At 42.0% G+C, this 19246-nt stretch overlaps 1 protein-coding gene across 1 annotated transcript; it reads left to right on the forward strand.

Annotated features, from left to right (window-relative positions):
• Nucleotides 1-3673: 3673 nt before the first annotated feature.
• Nucleotides 3674-4711, forward strand: LOC146610809 (uncharacterized). The gene is made up of 2 exons (XM_085345089.1): nucleotides 3674-3748; nucleotides 4013-4711. The coding sequence occupies exons 1-2, from the start codon at nucleotides 3674-3676 to the stop codon at nucleotides 4709-4711; spliced, it is 774 nt and encodes a 257-aa protein (XP_085201215.1).
• Nucleotides 4712-19246: the final 14535 nt, after the last annotated feature.

The following is a 19246-nucleotide window of genomic DNA, read 5'->3' on the forward strand; positions in this document are numbered from 1 at the left end:
AATGGTAAAAACGGCATTTTATAAGGAAAACGCTGGAGAGCACTCTCCGCCTGTGAGCAAAAACAAAACCATTTTTCGACCCTTTCCTATTGGTCGAAAAATGTACCATGTCAACCAATCAAAAAATGATATGGCAACATGGCATTTAGTTGTTTAGGAAGGGGGGAAGTTTCAGGAGTTTTGAGATGTGAGAGATTTGGAACGTTTAGCGCAAATCTTGTGTAGTTAGTGTGTAGTGTAGTCAATAGTTTTGTTGTGTGTCAGAACAATGAGGCGACTACTGAATGTTACAGGTGTTACAGGAGTGATACATCTCCTGTTGTCAGGCCTGCAGGTATCAGGCTGTTGTTCTCCTTTATCTCATAGTGGACAGAAGTTATTTTTTGGAGTGGCACAAATAATTTGTGTGGCATCAAATTTGATGCAGAACAGCTGATTGTTCTGTAAATAGTTTGAAATGTTTATTTAAAAAAAAACGCCTTGGCTGCATTTCTAGGCAAACAGCTGCAAAAAACTTTGTTGTTTGCAAAACTCAGTTACTTTTTCGAAGAAGTAACTATATAATTAATTGCCCAACATTGGTCATTATATACTGTATTTTGCAGACAGAGAGTTACAGGACTCTCTCCCAGACCACAGACTCATACTCATAATACAAGTCAGAGAAAGAAAGGGGGAAAAAAGTTGTGTTTTCAAAATTGGAGTTCAAGTTATGTTTACTTCCAATAGTGTTAACATACTACACAGGTCATGAACAAGATTTTTTTTTAATTTCCATTGTAAGTGGGCTAAAGCAGTTTATTAAAAGTAGTCTAACATAAATGTAAATGCTGTAATTTGATTATTTTAATAAACCATGTAACTTGGATGGATTCGATGCTGGCATGACCACAGTGCACACGTCTGCTGTTGCTCACAGTGGTCCAAGGGAATTTGTTTGTTCACTCGACCCATGAAAAATTAGAGGGAACATTGATCCCGACGTAAGCCAACTCACCCCAAATGGTGGGGGAGCCAAAGGGGCAAAGACCAGAAAATGAGCAGTCCTGAGAAACGGAGCCCCAGGCCCTGCACTTGGACCCACACAGAAGAAGACATCCACCCAACCTGGGGCCACCACCCACAACCACAAGCCACAAGTGAGTTCTATCTCCATAAAAAACATTAATTTTAGTTGTGCTTACTCTTCCCATGAGTGATATACTGTAGTTAAAGTTTGCCAACGTGTGAGATGATCTTTTACTGTTTTTAATAGAGGGAAATAGTTAAATCCTACCAAGTCTGAGAACCTGGTGGAAAAACCTATACCTAAATATCTAATGTTGCCTGACTGTAGTGGGGTAGGTCTGAAATTACAATTCAGAGGCAGAACTGTTGATTAAGAGAACGTATCTATGAGTGTGACTGTCTTTGTCATTGTCCTGAGTTTGATGACTCAGTGTTTTGTGTTGACGACTCAGTGTTTTGTGCAATGATCAAATGTGTGAGGATTCAGTGTTAACTTTTTGTTGCAAATGTGACAGTAATTGGTTTTTCAAAATGACAAACTACTGTCTTTAAAGTTGCATGGCTAGATACTATAGCAATGGACTACTTGCACAATCACTTCCGCGTTCTATGTAGTCCTGCCCCAGTGCTTCCGGTGTGGTTAAACCATGGCGATGTTCTACACTCGCTGCCTACAAGAGCTCCCAAAATTGAACATCACTGATGATCATCGGATTTGCAGAGTAACGACTACCCCCGCCAGCAAATTAGATAAAGGATTTAAGTTATATGCTGCATCATATATACACAACTACGAAGGTAAGAAAACGTAAATTAACCGACAAAAAAACGCTAGCTAACGTCAAATGCAAACACTACGTTACTCCGCTATGTCCTTCATTTGATGTCAATTCTCTATATTACATGTTTTCTTAAACGGTATTTTATGTCGTCTGAAACTATAGTTGAGGTTTTCTTAATTAATGTCACTTTTGTTGTTAGACACTGTTATAATAGCGATAGGTAGTTGGCTAACTAAGGAGGTAGTTAACTACCTAATGCTACTCTTGCTAAGTGTAAAGTATATATGTTTAAGACGTGCTGACATGAGTAATACAGAAATAATGCTAATGGTACTTGTATCTTTATTCAGTGTCCAAACAGGTTGTCAGGGGAGGTCGGTGTGAGAGCCTTGTGCTACAGGTCAATGAGGAAGAGTGAGGCACCACACAGACTAAGTGTAGGCAGGAAGCTGTGTAAAGTTGTTAATCCCCGTTCAGTGGGGTTCAGTTCATTTAAACTTACCGAAAGCTCATAAAGTTGCTTTTACTGTGTTTCCAGCACTCTTGCAAGATGGCCTTTGCAGTGTGAGCCTCACCATGCCTCTGTATATTACCCAGTATGTAACCATAAGCTTAACTCCTGTTATTGTCAAGGGCATTTCTCCCAGTTACACATGCACAGTTGTAAATTCCCTTCAGGGACTGCCTTGCTGCCCCCAAAATCTAAGATTGTTGATCTTCTTGCTTTTTTTTTATTTTTTATAAGGTCTCCAAGAGAGCTTTTCGTCAAACAAAACACCTAGAAATTTGACTATATTAAATGGACTACTTGCACTAGGGCATGTGACGTATTTCCGTTTCCAAATACTACCGCTTGGGCGTTTCCGGTATGTTTGTTTATCTGTCGGTAGCTATGCTAATGTCGCTTCAGAATGAGTATAAAAAGGAAAGTATTTAAAACAGAACATTTTCAAAAGCAGGAGAAGAAATACTCCGAGCATTGCTGTGTCCCACTTTGTTCGGCTTCAGCCAAATTTAACAGCATACTAAGTTTTCATGGCTTTCCGACCCATTCCGACTTGAGAAGACAATGGCTGGTAAACATACGCCGGGATCATTTCACGATTACCTCTCACACCAGAGTCTGCTGCAGACACTTTGCCAGTGATCAACTCATAGAGCCAACAACCCTCGATGGTCGAAGGCGGCTTATTAAAGGTGCTGTACCAACACTTTTTGAGTGGAATGGCTATAAAGTTGAACCACCGCGGCGTAGTGTTTGGGAGAGAACGGAGCAACGCCCTGAACAAGTTCCTCCTGACGATCAAGAAGAGCACAGTCTTACAAGAGATCATGACTACTGCTCAGTCCCTGAGCCGTCTGCATTGGACATATCTGCATCAGCTGCAGAAGACCTGTCCAAAGATGTGGAGACTCTGAGAAAGGAAATACAGGAGTTACGTGTCCAGCGAGAATTTGGGTTACAGCGTTTTGCTGGCTCCGACAGTGACATCCGATTCTATACCAGGTACACCTAAGTTCTATTCAAGCTAACTGTTTAAAATATACCAAGGTCACCATCAGTTAAATTTCAAGTGTTTCCAGTCTTAATGAAACACAATAGAAATTTACTTTTTCTCTGCTGATTGTATGTTTCATGTAGATGCTTTGGTATTTAAACGATATCCTAATGCTACAGGTAAAATACAACACCAAATAGACTCTTAATCAGACTATTTTATACAGCATACCATTAGCATATTTGTCACAGTTTACATTATTTTTATGCCAATGTTGGATGTTAATTAATGATTGACACGATGTATGTCTCTCTCGTGAATAGATTTCCAAGCTATGATCATTTAATGGCATTTTGGTTTTTGATTGAGCCTTGCATCTATAAAATGATCCGGGTTTCAAGAGCCAAGTCAGCTGCCAATCAGAACAAAGAAGCGTTGACACCTGCACGCACATCAACGGTAGTTGGTAGTTAGAACTAGAGGTGTAATGTTATTGTATTTATGTATAATAACATTACATAATGTACAATAGCATACATACACAGGTGTATGTATGCTAGACTCAGTATCCTTTACATACTTTTTCGCTACAGCACCTCATTGTTTACCCCATGGTACAGTATGGTATGCATAACCATTACAAAACATTTAGCCAAGAAAAGCATAATTTTACTAGTTCATAGCTTAAGGAGTAACATTTTCCCTTTTGTTTTCACCTTCCAGAGGCAGCTGCTACAGCCAATTGACGAGTTTTTTCTTTTCCTGGTTTTCCTGTCAGTTGGTTTGAAGGTGAGGGACCTAGCACACCGATTTAACATACACCAGTCCACAGTGAGCCGCATTATTGCAACATGGACAAATTTTCTTGCCACTGCACTGGGGTCTCAATGCATTTGGCTTACACGTGAAGAAGTGCAAGCTTACCTCCCTGAGGAATTCAAAGATTTCTCAGACACCCAGATGATCCTTGACTGTACAGAGCTGAGGTGTCAGACACCATCCTCACCACTTCTCCAAAGTGAAATGTACTCTTCGTACAAATCCCACTGTACGATGAAAGCCCTGGTTGGCATAGCTCCTCATGGTCCAGTGATATTCATCTCTAATCTGTATGCTGGTTCGGTTAGTGACAAGGAACTATTCAAACAATCAGGCATTGCTGAGAAGTTGACTGAAGACATGGCAGTGATGGTAGATAAGGGCTTCCTAATCACCGATTGTTGTAAATGCAAAGTGTACTGCCCACTTTTTCTATCTAAGCAGAAGCAGATGCCAGCATACCAGGTTAAGGAGACACAGGCCACAGCCAGACTCAGGGTGCATGTGGAGCGAGTCATTAGGAGGATCACACAGAACAAACTTTTTGATAGCATCATTACCATGTCACATGTTTACAATATCAACCAACTGTTGATGTTGTAATTTGACTAGCATGTATGCTGTCAAATTACCAGAACACAGCATTAGTTAAAAAATGGGTTAAGTGAGACAAGATGGATTTTTCCCAAGACACCAGTGCCAGTAACTTATGGAAAATGACCTGCAGCTGAGGCCACTACAGTTGCATTTCTTCCTTCTCAGCTGACAATACTTGATTACAGAACTGGTACTTGAGTGCTGATAGTTGAGTTTCAGTTATTGATAATTCAAATTCAATGCAAATGTTGAATGTTAATAATACTGTTTAATTATACTACTATATTACTATTCAGATTCAACAAAATTGTTTATCAAAATTATAAAGTAAATCACTAAATCGTTTTAAAATCATAAGTGACATTGTGCTTTTGTAACATCAAAAATACCATTTGTCATTTTCTTCATTCAGTCGTGTTATTGTCTAAATGTATATCAGTATGCTAGGCATGGAGTTTTAAATACCATGTAAATAAGTTCTACACAAATTCAATGTTTTGTGTGTTTTTAAAAAATGAAATTGATGCCATTGCTTAAAATATAAAGGCTTATCATCTGTACTTATATAATGCAAAGTACTGTCCAACAGTCTCTTTTTCATGTATTGGATGTTTATTATGCCATCTGTGGACTTGATAAAAGGTAATAAGAGGAAATGTCCAGGAAAGTTCAGTATATATCAAAAAGTGATGTAGAAACTATATAAAGATAAAGTCCTAATATTTACAAATGGGTCAAAATACATCAATACACACAGTAGAGCTGCTGGCCTTAAAACTGTGTTTGCGGTGGGCAGAAGGAAATAATCAAGAAGATATAGTTATTGCATCTGACAGTTTATCAGCACTAATGAGTATTAGACTGGGAAATAATGCAGGTTAGATACTATTCATGAAATATATATTAGTTTTGAATGCTCGGAAAGCTCCCGGCCCAGACGGTGTGTCTCCTGCCACCCTCAGACACTGTGCAAACGAGCTGGCCCCAGTGTTTTCTGGCATTTTCAACTCCTCACTGCAGGCATGTCATGTGCCTGCCTGCTTCAAGTCCTCCACCATAATCCCTGTCCCCAAGAAATCTAGGATCACTGGACTAAATGACTACAGACCCGTGGCTCTGACATCTGTGGTCATGAAGTCTTTTGAGCGCCTAGTTCTCTCCCATCTCAGGACCCTCACGGCCCCCCTCCTGGACCCCCTGCAGTTTGCATATAGAGCCAACAGGTCTGTAGACGACGCCATCAACATGGCCCTACACTTCATCCTGCAGCATCTGGACTCCCCAGGAACCTACGCCAGGATCCTGTTTGTGGACTTCAGCTCTGCCTTCAACACCATCCTTCCAGACCATCTCCGAGACAAGCTTTCCCAGATGAATGTGCCTGATCCCATCTGCCGGTGGATCACTGACTTCCTGACGGACAGGAAGCAGCATGTGAGGCTGGGAAAGAATGTCTCGGACTCCCAGACCATCAGCACCGGCTCCCCTCAGGGCTGTGTTCTTTCTCCTCTGCTCTTCTCCCTGTACACCAACTGCTGCACCTCCACCCACCAGTCTGTCAAGCTAATCAAGTTTGCAGATGACACCACCGTTATTGGACTCATCTCGGACGGGGACGAGTCTGCCTACAGGAGGGAGGTTGAACGTCTGGTGTCCTGGTGCAGCCACAACAACCTAGTGCTGAATGCCCAGAAGACAGTGGAGATTATTGTGGACTTCAGGAAGCACACAGCCCCATTCCCCCCCATCATCCTGACTGACACCCCCATCACCTCTGTGGACTCATTCCGCTTCCTGGGTACCACCATCACCCAGGACCTGAAGTGGGAGCCCACCATCACCTCCGTCATCAAGAAAGCCCAGCAGAGGATGTACTTCCTGAGGCAGCTGAAGAAATTCAACCTGCCAACACGGACGATGATGCAATTCTACACTGCAATGATCGAGTCCATCCTCACCTCCTCCATCACCGTGTGGTACGCTGGAGCCACTATCAGGGACAAACAGAGACTGCAGCGTGTTGTGCGCTCTGCTGAGAAGGTGATTGGCTGCAGACTCCCATCTTTGCAGGACCTGTACACCTCCAGGACATTGCGGCGTGCAGCTCGGATCTCAGCTGACCCTTCTCACCCTGGACACAGTCTGTTTGACCTGCTCCCCTCAGGCAGGAGGCTCCGGTCCATTCGCACCAGAACCTCTCGCCATAAGAACAGTTTCTTCCCCTCTGCTGTTGGACACATGAACAATAACCATATGACTGTACCCGCCACTAACACATGACCCTACGCTGTGTTCACTGCATCATTCTATGTTTGGCACTGATCACCACCTGCACTCATGTATATATCTTTCAACGTAGCACTCTTAATTCTTATTCTCATGTATATATCTCATGTATATCTCATGCACATATCTTTCCACGTAGCACTTTTAATTCTTATCCCTACTTTTATTTTTTTCCATGTCTATTTAAGTGCTATTTATGACAGCATGTTTGCACTGAAGCACCGCAGCAATTTCCTAATGTTGTAAACCTGCTCAACATTTGGCAATAAACCCCTTTCTGATTCTGATTCTGATTCTGAGTTTTCAAAGATTGTGCATTAGAGCTGTAAATGTTGGTAGGTGTGGAAGGAAATGCCACTGAAGGTGCTCAAGAACTTCTACTCCTGCACCATCAAGAGCGTCCTGACGGCAAACATCTGCACCTGGTTTGGGAACAGCACCAAGCAGGACAGGCGAGATCTGCAAAGAGTGGTGCGCTCAGCCGAACACATCATTCAATCAGAGCTCCCTGACCTGCTGTCCATCTACACTAAGCGGTGCAAGTCCAAAGCTAGGAAGATTATGATGGACCTCTCCCATCCCAACAATGGACTCTTCTCACTGTTGAGGCCTGGGAAGCGCTTCCGCTCCCTTAAGGCCAAAACAGAGAGAATGCCCCCAGGCTATTCGGGCCCTGAACCAGTTGTAGGACTGGACTCTCCCACACATCACATCACCACATGCACCACCACACATTTCCTATGATCCTATAATTCCTATAATTTATCATCTTTATAATCTTTACAATCTCTTCTGCTATTTGCACATTCTTTACTGTAAATTCCTAAGTTAATTTGTAAATTTTGTAGTAACCTGTAAATTGCAAATATTGTAAAACTTTTTTTCTGTCATTTAATGGTCGGGCATTGTACAGCTACAAGCATTTCACCCCCATGTCATACTGTGTATGGTTGTGTGTGTGTGACAAAAAAAAAATTTGAATTTGAATTTGAATTTGAAATGAGGATGTTCAAATACCGGCCAAACAGTCATTGAAATTACAGTCATTTGATTCACAGATACCATGCTGAAGTTAAAAACATTTTACTGGTCAAATTCAAGGAATGTGGCAGGAGCACTGGGGCATTAATAATACAGGAAGGCATATATACAGGGTGGGCCATTTATATGGATACATCGTAATAAAATGGGAATGGTTGGTGATATTAAAGTCCTGTTTGTGGCACATTAGTATATGTGAGGGGTCAAACTCCTCAAGATGGGTGGTGACCATGGTGGCCATTTAGAAGTCGGCCATCTTGGATAGAACTTTTGTTTTTTCAATAGGAAGAGGGCCATCTGACACATCAAACTTATTGGTAATGTCACAAGAAAAACAATGGTGTGCTTGATTTCAACATAACTTTATTCTTTCATGAGTTATTTACAAGTTTCTGACCACTTATAAAATGTGTTCAATGTCCTGCCCATTGTGTTGGATTGTAATGCAACCCTCTTCTCCCACTCTTCACACACTGATAGCAACACCGCAGGAGAAATGCCAGCACAGGCATCCAGTATCCGTAGTTTCAGGTGCTGCACATCTCGTATCTCCACACCATAGACAATTGCCTTCAGATGACCCCAAAGATAAAAGTCTAAGGGGGTCAGATCGGGAGACCTTGGGGGCCATTCAACTGGCCCACGAAGACTAATCCACTTTCCAGGAAACTGTTCATCTAGGAATGCTCGGACCTGGCACCCATACTGTGGTGGTGCACCATCTTGCTGGAAAAACTCAGGGAACGTGCCAGCTTCAGTGCATAAAGAGGGAAACACATGTAGCAATTTCAAATATCCAGTGGCCTTGAGGTTTCCATTGATGAAGAATGGACCCACTATCGTTGTACCCCATATACTACACCAAACCATCACTTTTGTTGGTCCAACAGTCTTGGAGGGATCCATCCAATGTGGGTTAGTGTCAGACCAATAGCGGTGGTTTTGTTTGTTAACTTCACCATTCACATAAAAGTTTGCCTCATCACTCAACAAAATCTTCTGCGTGAACTGAGGGTCCTGTTCCAATTTTTGTTTTGCCCATTCTGCAAATTCTGTGCACCGATCTGGGTCATCCTCGTTGAGATGCTGCAGTAGCTGGAGTTTGTAAGGGTGCCATTTGTGAGTAGCTAATATCCACCGAAGGGATGTTCGACTAATGCCACTCTCCAGTGACATGCGGCGAGTGCTATGCTGTGGGCTCTTGCTGAATGAAACTAGGACAGCCACTGATGTTTCTTCATTAGTGACAGTTTTCTTGCGTCCACATTTTGGCAAATCCAACACTGAACCAGTTTCACAAAACTTAGCAAGCAGTTTGCTAACTGTAGCATGGGAGATGTAGGGTGTCTTGCATTGAAATCTGCTTTCAAATGCCCACATATAATCTTGTCAACGGCTGTGAACAAAGAGAAACTTGTAAATAACTCATGAAAGAATAAAGTTACGTTGAAACCAAGCACACCATTGTTTTTCTTGTGACATTACCAATAAGTTTGATGTGTCACATGGCCCTCTTCCTATTGAAAAAACAAAAGTTGTATCCAAGATGGCCGACTTCTAAATGGCCACCATGGTCACCACCAGTGTTGGTCAAGTTACTTGAAAAAAGTAATCAGTAACTAATTACTGATTACTTCCCCCAAAAAGTAATCCCGTTACTTTACTGATTACTTATTTTCAAAAGTAATTAATTACTTAGTTACTTAGTTACTTTTTAAAAACACGATTTACAACCTGAAGAGGTGATAAAGCGATAGATCTTTCAGCCCAATTCTACTTTTTCTACATAATCCATCATACAAAATGTAATCAAATGGAAAAGTCTCTTTTTTAAAACTTGTTTTATCAGTTTTAATTGATAGAGTTGTATTGTTGATTGTCATTTATGCTTAGAAACATTTACTCATTTATGCTTAGAAATATTTAACCATAGATGCTTAGAAGTGTATAATCAATTGTGTAGTGATAAGTTGTGTGATCTTTAACAGGCTACAGAGGCCTGGTGTGCATTCCACACTGGGAGCATGGGAAAGTTCGTACCTTGTTTAATTGTTATGGTAGGATTAACGTAGTTACATTTGTTTTAGTCTAAGTGCTTTTTGTGTATAAATGAACTGCTAGACTTCCTTACTGTGTTATCTAGGATGAGGGGGGGTCTACCCTCTTCCTGACCAAGGATGTTTGCTTGTGTGCTTTTATGACCCTTTGATCAGCAGTAACACACACACACACACACACACACACACACACACACACACACACACACACACACACACACACACACAGGCAAGGTACTCTTTGTGTATGTAGACGTCATATGTTAATGAACCTATGCATATTCATGTAACCTCAATAAAAGGACAGTGTACGGGAGAACGGACGAGAGCAACTGGGGCCAAGCGAAGGAACGGCGTTTGTCCGGTTCTCTCCCGTGCACGAGTACCATGAAGAAGTTTGCCTACTTGCGTCTTGCTTTGCGGTGTAATTATATTGTCTTCAACGTTCCAGCGAATAGGTTTATGCTACAAACCCATCATTAATCTTTTAACTTTATGCATCAAGCAAAAATTTAATTATATGCAACATTCTCTGACTTGAATAAATTAGTTTAACATTTAAACCTATTTTCTGCACATTCCAGCATATAAAATAAAATGTTTTTTGTGTTTACACTCACTCTTTCAAATAGATGTAATCCCTTACTTTACTCGTTACTTGAAAAAAGTAATCAGATTACAGTAACGCGTTACAAGTAACGCGTTACTGCCCATCTCTGGTCACCACCCATCTTGAGGAGTTTTCCCCCTCACATATACTAATGTGCCACAAACAGGACTTTAATATCACCAACCATTCCCATTTTATTACGATGTATCCATATAAATGGCCCACCCTGTACAACATTCAAAACCATGTAAGTTCAAGTCAAGTCAAGTCGGCTTTATTGTCACTTCAACCATATACAGTTTAACAGTACACAGTGAGGTGAAACAACGTTCCTCCATGAACCAAGGTGCTACATGCAACATAAACTTACAACATAAATTAACAGAAAACCACTAAACTAGCTAACTAAGAGGCCTAGTTAGCTGGCTAGCAGAGACAAGACAGACTGACCTAACATAAATTACAACATAAATTAACAACAACAAAAAAAACTATCTAACTATCTAAGGAAGACTTTTTTTTTTGTTATCAGACAGCAGACAACAAAGTGCACGTGCAAATGTGCAAACAAGAGCAGCAAAGTGACAGAATGATAGAAAAACACAACGTAACATAATAATAAGGTTTTGTGATGATGAGTTGAGGTAGTGGAGGAACAGTAAACATTCTTTAGTGTAGCAGCAAAAATTAGGAAGTACAGAAGTTAGTGCAAAAAGTCCAGTAATAATATTGTGCAAAAGAGCATTTACAGGTTGGTGTGTACGATGGTTTGGTGGCGTAGGTCAGTGTGTTTGCGCTTGTGTTGATTAGTCAGTCCAGTCTCAATGTTTTGAGGTAGTTGAGTTAAGCTGAGTGATAGTGTGTGTGTGTGTGTGTGTTTATCAGTCAGTCCCTTTTGGCTTGTGGAAAAAAGCTGTTGCACAGTCTAGATGTGTGTGCCCAAATGCTTCGGTACCTTTTTCCAGATGGCAGGAGTGTGAAGAGTGTGTGAGAGGGGTGTGTCCGATCAGCCACAATGCTGGTGGCTTTGCGAATGCAGCGTGTAAATGGTAAATGGCCTGTATTTATATAGTGCTTTTCTAGTCCCTAAGGACCCCAAAGCGCTTTACATATCCAGTCATCCACCCATTCACACACACATTCACACACTGGTGATGGCAAGCTACATTGTAGCCACAGCCACCCTGGGGCGCACTGACAGAGGCGAGGCTGCCGGACACTGGCGCCACCGGGCCCTCTGACCACCACCAGTAGGCAACGGGTGAAGTGTCTTGCCCAAGGACACACGACCGAGACTGTCCAAGCCGGGGCTCGAACCGGCAACCTTCCGATTACAAGGCGAACTCCCAACTCTTGAGCCATGATCGCCCCGGTGGGCGATCATGGCTTGAGGACATGTGGTGTAGATGTCCTCAATAGAGGGGAGAGAGACCCCGATGATCTTCTCTGCTGTTCCCACTATCCGCTGTAGGGTCTTGCGGTCCGATATGGCACAGTTCCCAAACCAGACAGTGATGCAGCCGCTCAGGATGCTCTCGATAGTTCCTCTATAGAAGGTGGTCTGGATCGGTGGTGGAAGCCGGGCCTTTCTCAGTCTTCTCAGAAAGAAGAGACGCTGTTGGGCTTTCTTGTGCAGGGAGCTGGTGTTGAGGGACCAGCTGAGGTCCTTCTCCAGGTGGACGCCCAGGAATTTGGTGCTATCGACGATCTCCACAGAGGAGCCGTTGATGCTCAGCGGTGAGTGGTCGCCTCGTGTCCTCCTAAAGTCAACAACCATCTCTTTTGTCTTGTCAACATTCAGAGACAGGTTGTTGTCTTTACACCAGTCCGTTAGTCTCTGCACTTCCTCTCTGTACGCTGACTCGTCGTTCTTGCTAATGAGACCCACCACAGTCGTGTCATCAGCGAACTTAATGATGTGATTTGAACTGTGTGTTGCTACACAGTCATGAGTCAGCAGTGTGAACAGCAGAGGACTGAGCACACAGCCTTGTGGGGCCCCAGTGCTCAGTGTGGTGGTGCTGGAGGTGCAGTTCCCGATCCGTACTGACTGAGGCCTTCCGGTCAGAAAGTCCAGGATCCAGTTGCAGAGGGAGGTGTTCAGGCCCAACAGGCTCAGCTTTCCGATCAGTTGTTGGGGGATGATCGTGTTGAATGCTGAGCTGAAATCTATGTACAGCATTCGGACGTGTGAGTCCTTCTTGTCCAAGTGTGTCAGGGCAAGATGGAGTGCAGTGGAGATGGCGTCGTCCGTTGAGCGGTTACGGCGGTATGCAAATTGCAGTGGGTCCAGTGAGGGGGGCAGCAGGGTCTTGATGTGTCTCATGACGAGCCGCTCGAAGCACTTCATGATGGTGGGTGTAAGTGCAACAGGACGGTAGTCGTTGAGACAGGACACAGAAGACTTCTTGGGCACGGGGACGATGGTGGTGGCCTTGAAGCACGTGGGAACAACGGCACTGCTCAGAGAGATGTTGAAGATGTCGGTGAGAACATCTGCCAGCTGATCAGCACATTCTCTGAGCACTCTGCCTGGGATGTTGTCTGGTCCAGCAGCTTTACGTGGGTTGACTCTGCGTAGAGTTTTCCTCACATCAGCTGTAGTGAGACACAGGACCTGGTCGTTCGGAGGAGGGGTGGTCTTCCTCGCCGCCATGTCGTTCTGCCTGTCGAACCGAGCGTAGAAGTTGTTCAGCGCATCTGGGAGGGAGCCGTCACTGTCACAGGCAGGTGATGTCGTCCTGTAGTTAGTGATGGCTTGTAAGCCCTGCTACATGCGCCGTGTGTCGCCGCTGTCCTTGAAGTGGTTGTGGATTCTCTGGGCGTATGCGTGCTTCGCCTCTCTGATGGCCCGAGAAAGTTCGGCCCTAGCTCTTATAAGCGCCTTATAAGCTTATAAGTTGTGGGAGAGTGGGCAGGATCTGAAAAGAAGAAATAGCAATCAATGATGTACAGGTCTTAATAAGACACTGCAGTCGATAGGCAAGCACTCAACTGGACAACATGTGCACTGTAATGGACCTGAATCTGTTCAGTATGTGCTGTTAGAGTGCTGGGCTTATGACCAGGAACAAAAAGCATTGATAGCAACCTTTAAGACTAAAGACTAATTTTACGTTGGAAGGCATGCTTAAAAAGACAGGAGAGGAAAAGTATTTAATTTCTTTATTGTCCGAATTTATGGAATGAAAAGTTGAACGCACTACTATCAGTGCGTCTATACTAAAAATACCCAACTATCATTTTGTTTACAAACATTTAATAAAATACATAATTTTTTGGTAAGTTAAACTTACATCTTCTATAAAATGCTCTCAGGTAATCAAGCAGAGATGCAGCAGAGTAGAATGACAACTGAAATGCTACTGATGAGCTCCTACTGTCTAGCATGTGCTCTGCTGATACGCTGTTTTGCAGCCTCTACATCATGTGATAGATTTGTTGCTTATTTTTGAAATAATCAGTTAGATCTGGCTCGCTTTCACAAATACCAAAAAGAAAAGAGTCTGTGTGAGCCACATGAAAGTAGCAGCACTCATTTACCATGCAGTGTGTCGATTGGTTTCACTTAATCGATCTTGATGACTGAGCCATGAAAAATGATGTGCCTGCCTCACAAGGCCCCAGTTCACCAAACAGCAAAAGTCCCAAGCCTTTAAGCAACATGGGCTTAAATATATGTCAACAACAACAGAAAATAGTTTTAAAATATACCAGTGTTTTTGCCCATCTGTTCATGTTTTCAAACATTTTCTTTCACTACTTTACAATGTAAGAGACATAAATACCTGAAGTCCAGTGCAACAGCAAGCGTCCCCTTCATGGCCTATTTGGAGGCTGCAGGGACATGGCCAGCTATCAGCAGATCATTTCACAGAATTCACTACTGTAAGAAGATTTTAGAGCAAAACTGAAAAAAATGTATATTTGACTAGATTTGAGACAGGGTGTCAAAGTAAAAAGTCCATTTTCCATCACAAATATGGTTACAAATACACATAACTTATTTTCTTATCTTAGCTGTTTGACAGGATGTTCCATAAACAGACAGAATTATGCGACTAAATTGGCTGCTGTCTTTTTGCTTCTGTGTCTGAAAGCATGGAGGTTTCACTAAACAAGTGAAACATAAACGTTAGCCCAAACACTAATCCAATTTCAGCTGAAGGAAATTATTTCCATACAATTTCAATATCCATTTTCAAGTTGTGCGGGGAGGGGGACGACTGACCAAACGTCTGTAATCAAGATTATATGTGGACATTTGATACAGGGTTATGGTGTGTAACAGGCATTGGGTTTGAGCGTTCCACTGCAGTGTGCCAAAAAAAACCAGATGTGTGGCTGACAGCTTAGTTCAAACTTGTACAAGGAACCACAGAGAACATCTCACTGGGCCTGGAAGGTCCCCAGCAGGATGAACTTACGCAGACCACAGTGATGGCAAACACTGATGTAGCACTTGAAGTAACACTGAGGTGATGAAGAGTAAAAAGATTTAAGCCATCTATACAGAATTCAAACATCTCGTTCCACTGTTCCTTTTGTAGGTTATTGTATATAAGAGGAAATATGTAAATCCGTCATACAGAACATAATGAGAAAGAGTAAAAAGATTTCCAAAAGTTAAAGCTGGAAACATAGCTAATTTCCTACGGTCAGATATTTATTACTGGTGCTGGAATAGTTTTTCTCTGTTGAAAGCATTGCTAACTTGTTTTTTCACAGGCGATTACAGCGAGAACAAGACCAGCTCACAGGCCAGCAGAGCATGAGACCTTCATGAGGCTGAGAGCCACCTCTGGGATCAATGTTGCCATTTTGTTGATCAAGCAACACAGATTTACCATGTAAGATGCATTTTGTTGGCTAAATAGCTGTCTGTAGTGCCCATTCATTGAGCAATTTTTCACAGGAGTAAAAGTGGACAGTGTAACGATGAGTGGTTGAATAACATCTCCAGTCTGCATGAGATCTATTTGGTACATTTAGCACAATGTTTGTATTGTAACAACTAGGATAAACTTGAAACTTGAAGTTTATCTAGGCTTTGTATCAGACTGTTGGAGCAATTTATTGAAAATAGTTGAATTTAGCCTCAATTTAGCATTTTGTTTTAACTTTAAAAACAAGGAACCAGACACTGAAGAGAAATGAAAAGGAAGAAAAATGAATGAATCCAGTTTTATTCACTGGCACGTTTTGATCATTTATCTCGAGCCTGTGGTAATGGGGCTGGGAGTCTGCGTTCTGTGAATGCGGTGTGATCTGGATGTTGCCCTGGATTATCAGTTCTTCACAGCAACTTAAAATGCACCAGAGCACAAAGTCCTGTTTACTCACTATTAGTGAGTAAGACGTTACTTAAAGTTTATTTCAAATGCAAATATAGAAATTACAGAAAATTGCTAAAGCTTATTTTGATTTGAAAATTAAAATTCCACAAATGCTAAAAAGATATCTGTGCATGACTAAGCAGGCCTATAGTGGCAAATCGGTACATCTAAAATATATTGATTGCAAAAATGCATTCTCATAGTTGAAAATCGCCTAACCCTAATCCCTTAGTTATTTTTAGGTGCGTTTTAAAATACGCAAAACTGACATTTATTTAGAAGTAGGTAGCAGTGGTCCAGGTGGTAGACTGGGTTGTCTACTGATCAGCACATGGACCAGAGGAGTCAGGGACCCTGAGTTGGGTCCATGTATTTCTGTCAGTGTGTGTGCAAATGTTAGAAAGAGCTACAGTTATTGGGTGAATGAGACTTAGTGGTACTAGAAAGCACTTTAAGAGCGCAACTCAGTAGCAAGTTGCTATATCAGTACAAGCACACATTTTAACTACAAGCTACAATTAATCCAACACAGGCATTCATACTGTAATTTTTGTGTTACACACAGGGGGGAAAAGTCATGACCCAAAGCATCTATCCGTGTCTTTAAAAAGAGAGAGGGCATGAAGTAGACGAAAATTGATATTACAGTTGAAAATTGATATTCAGTTTGTAGAGTAACTGAAGTCATAACAAAATTTTGTTGGTGGTGGCGGTGGGGGGGGTTAATGTGACAACAGTAGCTAACATATTTCTGTAGAATTACAAAATGTGCTTATATATAACATTTATAACTATTGACAGTGCAAATGGGCAGTGGCCCAAAGCATACTGCACAAGCAACCCAAGATTGGGATATTCTTCCATGGTCACACCCAACAGAACAGTTTTCAAATACTATACGCAAAACCAAATGCAGAGAGACTCACAAATAAGCAGCAGCTGCTATAAAGGACTGGAAGAGCACCTCAAGGGAGGAAAGTGGGTTCTAGACTTCAGATAGTAATTGACTGAAACTATTTTCACCTCAGAATTTAAAACAGCCCTTGTACCCAAAATGATGTGTTTACTTTTGAGACTCTCAAAACAGTTGTGATTTGGTGTCATATAAATCAAAGTGATCTAAAATTTAGTTTACTGGATGAGAGTAAACACACAGTTTACACTACATTACACTTTTTGGACATGACAACATGTATTTTCTCACCTGTGTACTGTATTGTGCTTATATAATATACTATATTATACTTTCTAATATCCCAGAAACATTATTGTTAATGCTTGTGTCCTTTTATATAAGTAAAGGGTCAAAAACATGCCTTCCTGCAGTTTAGGTTTTTTTTTTTTTTTTACTATTACCAGTTGTCAGTATTCTAGTGAAGTGTTTATGAAAGTGTTTTAAAAATGTCCATAGAAAGGTTAGCAGCCTGGTGACCATCTTAAACCTCCTCCATAGGGGAAACTCTGTCTGTTACAGTTGGTGTCCTCACTTCATATACCCACTCATTTTGCCTACTTTCAGAAATGGTGTTGTCCTGTACAAAGAGCCAAAAAGCAGAACATATTTTATATTTCTATGTATATTTTATATACAATCACGATGTTTTCACTTCTATATGAAAATGCATGTACGGGATGTTTTTATTACCAGTAGTGTGGCTGCTCTGTTGGAAGTGTGTCATCAGTAATATTACCAGCACATTACAGCCTCAGCCACTACGAAGGATAGGATCGTGGACAGGATGATGTAGTTTCTACAGTCAGGGGAATCTACACAGACCCAAGCGTTAGTGTAGCAGTAATCCCAATGGTGTCTACCATGTTTGCAAGCATTGAAAATATATTTAATCAAATTAAATTAAAGCTTTGAGCTTCCAGCTAATCGAAGCTCTATATTCAGCACAGTAATGACCTGCCTAGCCTTTCATTTTGTGGGACAGTAAATAGCGTACACAGCATTTAGAATGCTGCTCACTTCTTCCTGGACCTACATATTCCACCCTTTATACACAGTGAAAGTGGTTAACCAGCAATAACTTTTAAAACAAAAATGAGTTTGTTACAATCAAAGTCCTGCTAGTGAAAACTTAGAGTCAGTTTTACTATTGTTATAATATACAAAGAACATTTAATTTTGTGGCATATACCTGATGTTGGTCCTACCATGAGTAGTTCCTCCACAGTGGGTTCTACAGGTGCTATACTGATGTGAGTATTAATACATGTATGTGTTTCACTGACACAGAAAATCATTAGAAAGATAAATCTTTGTAAAGCGCTTTGAGGGCCCTGAAATTCGGTCCCGGTAGGAAATTCTCAGGATTGGCTGCAGGCCGCATTGTTGACGCGCGTTCAGGTGTCAAGTAATTGCATTTGTTGAGCACCAGGTTTCACTAGCGTATAGTGCAGTAGGAATGACGATAGAGTTCAATAGTCTGATCCTGACCCTAACATTCAGGGAGGTCGAGTTCCAAATAGGTTGGAGACATCGCAGGACACAGACAGCCTTCCCTACTGTGACGTCGACATCTCAGTCAGAGATCCCGTCATTCGAGATGATGCTGCCAAGATATGTGAAATTCTCCACCTCTTCAGCATATTGTTGGTTGATCATTACAGGAACGCGGGCACGTGCATAGCCAACTCGGAGTACCTTGGTCTTCTTGGCGCTGATTCTTAATCTGACTTTCGTCACCTCCCTCTGCAGGGCCGCGCTCAACTCTTGGAGGTCTTCCTGAGTCGAGACGAGCAGGGCGATGTCATACACAAAGTCCAAGTCAGTGAGATTACGCGCTTCTTGCCAGGGGACACCAATGCCAGCTTGGTCAACTGATTGTCGCATGATGAAGTCAGTCACCAACAGGAAGAGGAAAGGGGATAGCACGCATCCTTGTCGGACGCAAGTGTTGATCTTGAAGAAATCTGTGCAGCCGTCATCCATCCAGACGCAGCAACGGGAGTTGGAGTAGAGACCACGAAAGGCATCTACAAACTGCTGAGGGACTCCATAGTGGCTTAGGATAGCCCATAGAGTCGACCGGTGGACGCTGTCAAAAGCCTTCTCGAAGTCAATGAAATTAATAGAAATCTTCCTTTGGTATTCCAATGTTTGTTCAATGATCATGCGGAGGGTGAAGATTTGCTCGAAGATTATAAAGTCTAATAAATAATTAACATAATTGCATTGATGTGTATGTCTGTATTTCTCTGCTCA

Source organism: Diplotaxodon limnothrissa, linkage group LG20, assembly GCF_057381915.1.
Source record: "Diplotaxodon limnothrissa isolate DT_005_m linkage group LG20, D_limnothrissa_male_GT1.1, whole genome shotgun sequence".
Classification (NCBI taxonomy): Eukaryota; Metazoa; Chordata; class Actinopteri; order Cichliformes; family Cichlidae; genus Diplotaxodon; species Diplotaxodon limnothrissa.

Coding starts and splice junctions, on each gene's coding strand:
- LOC146610809 (XM_085345089.1), top strand. CDS start 3,674: ATGATCCGGGTTTCAAGAGCCAAGTCAGCTGCCAATCAGAACAAAGAA. Junction 3,749..4,012: donor CACCTGCACGCACATCAACG/GTAGTTGGTAGT, acceptor TTCACCTTCCAG/AGGCAGCTGCTACAGCCAAT.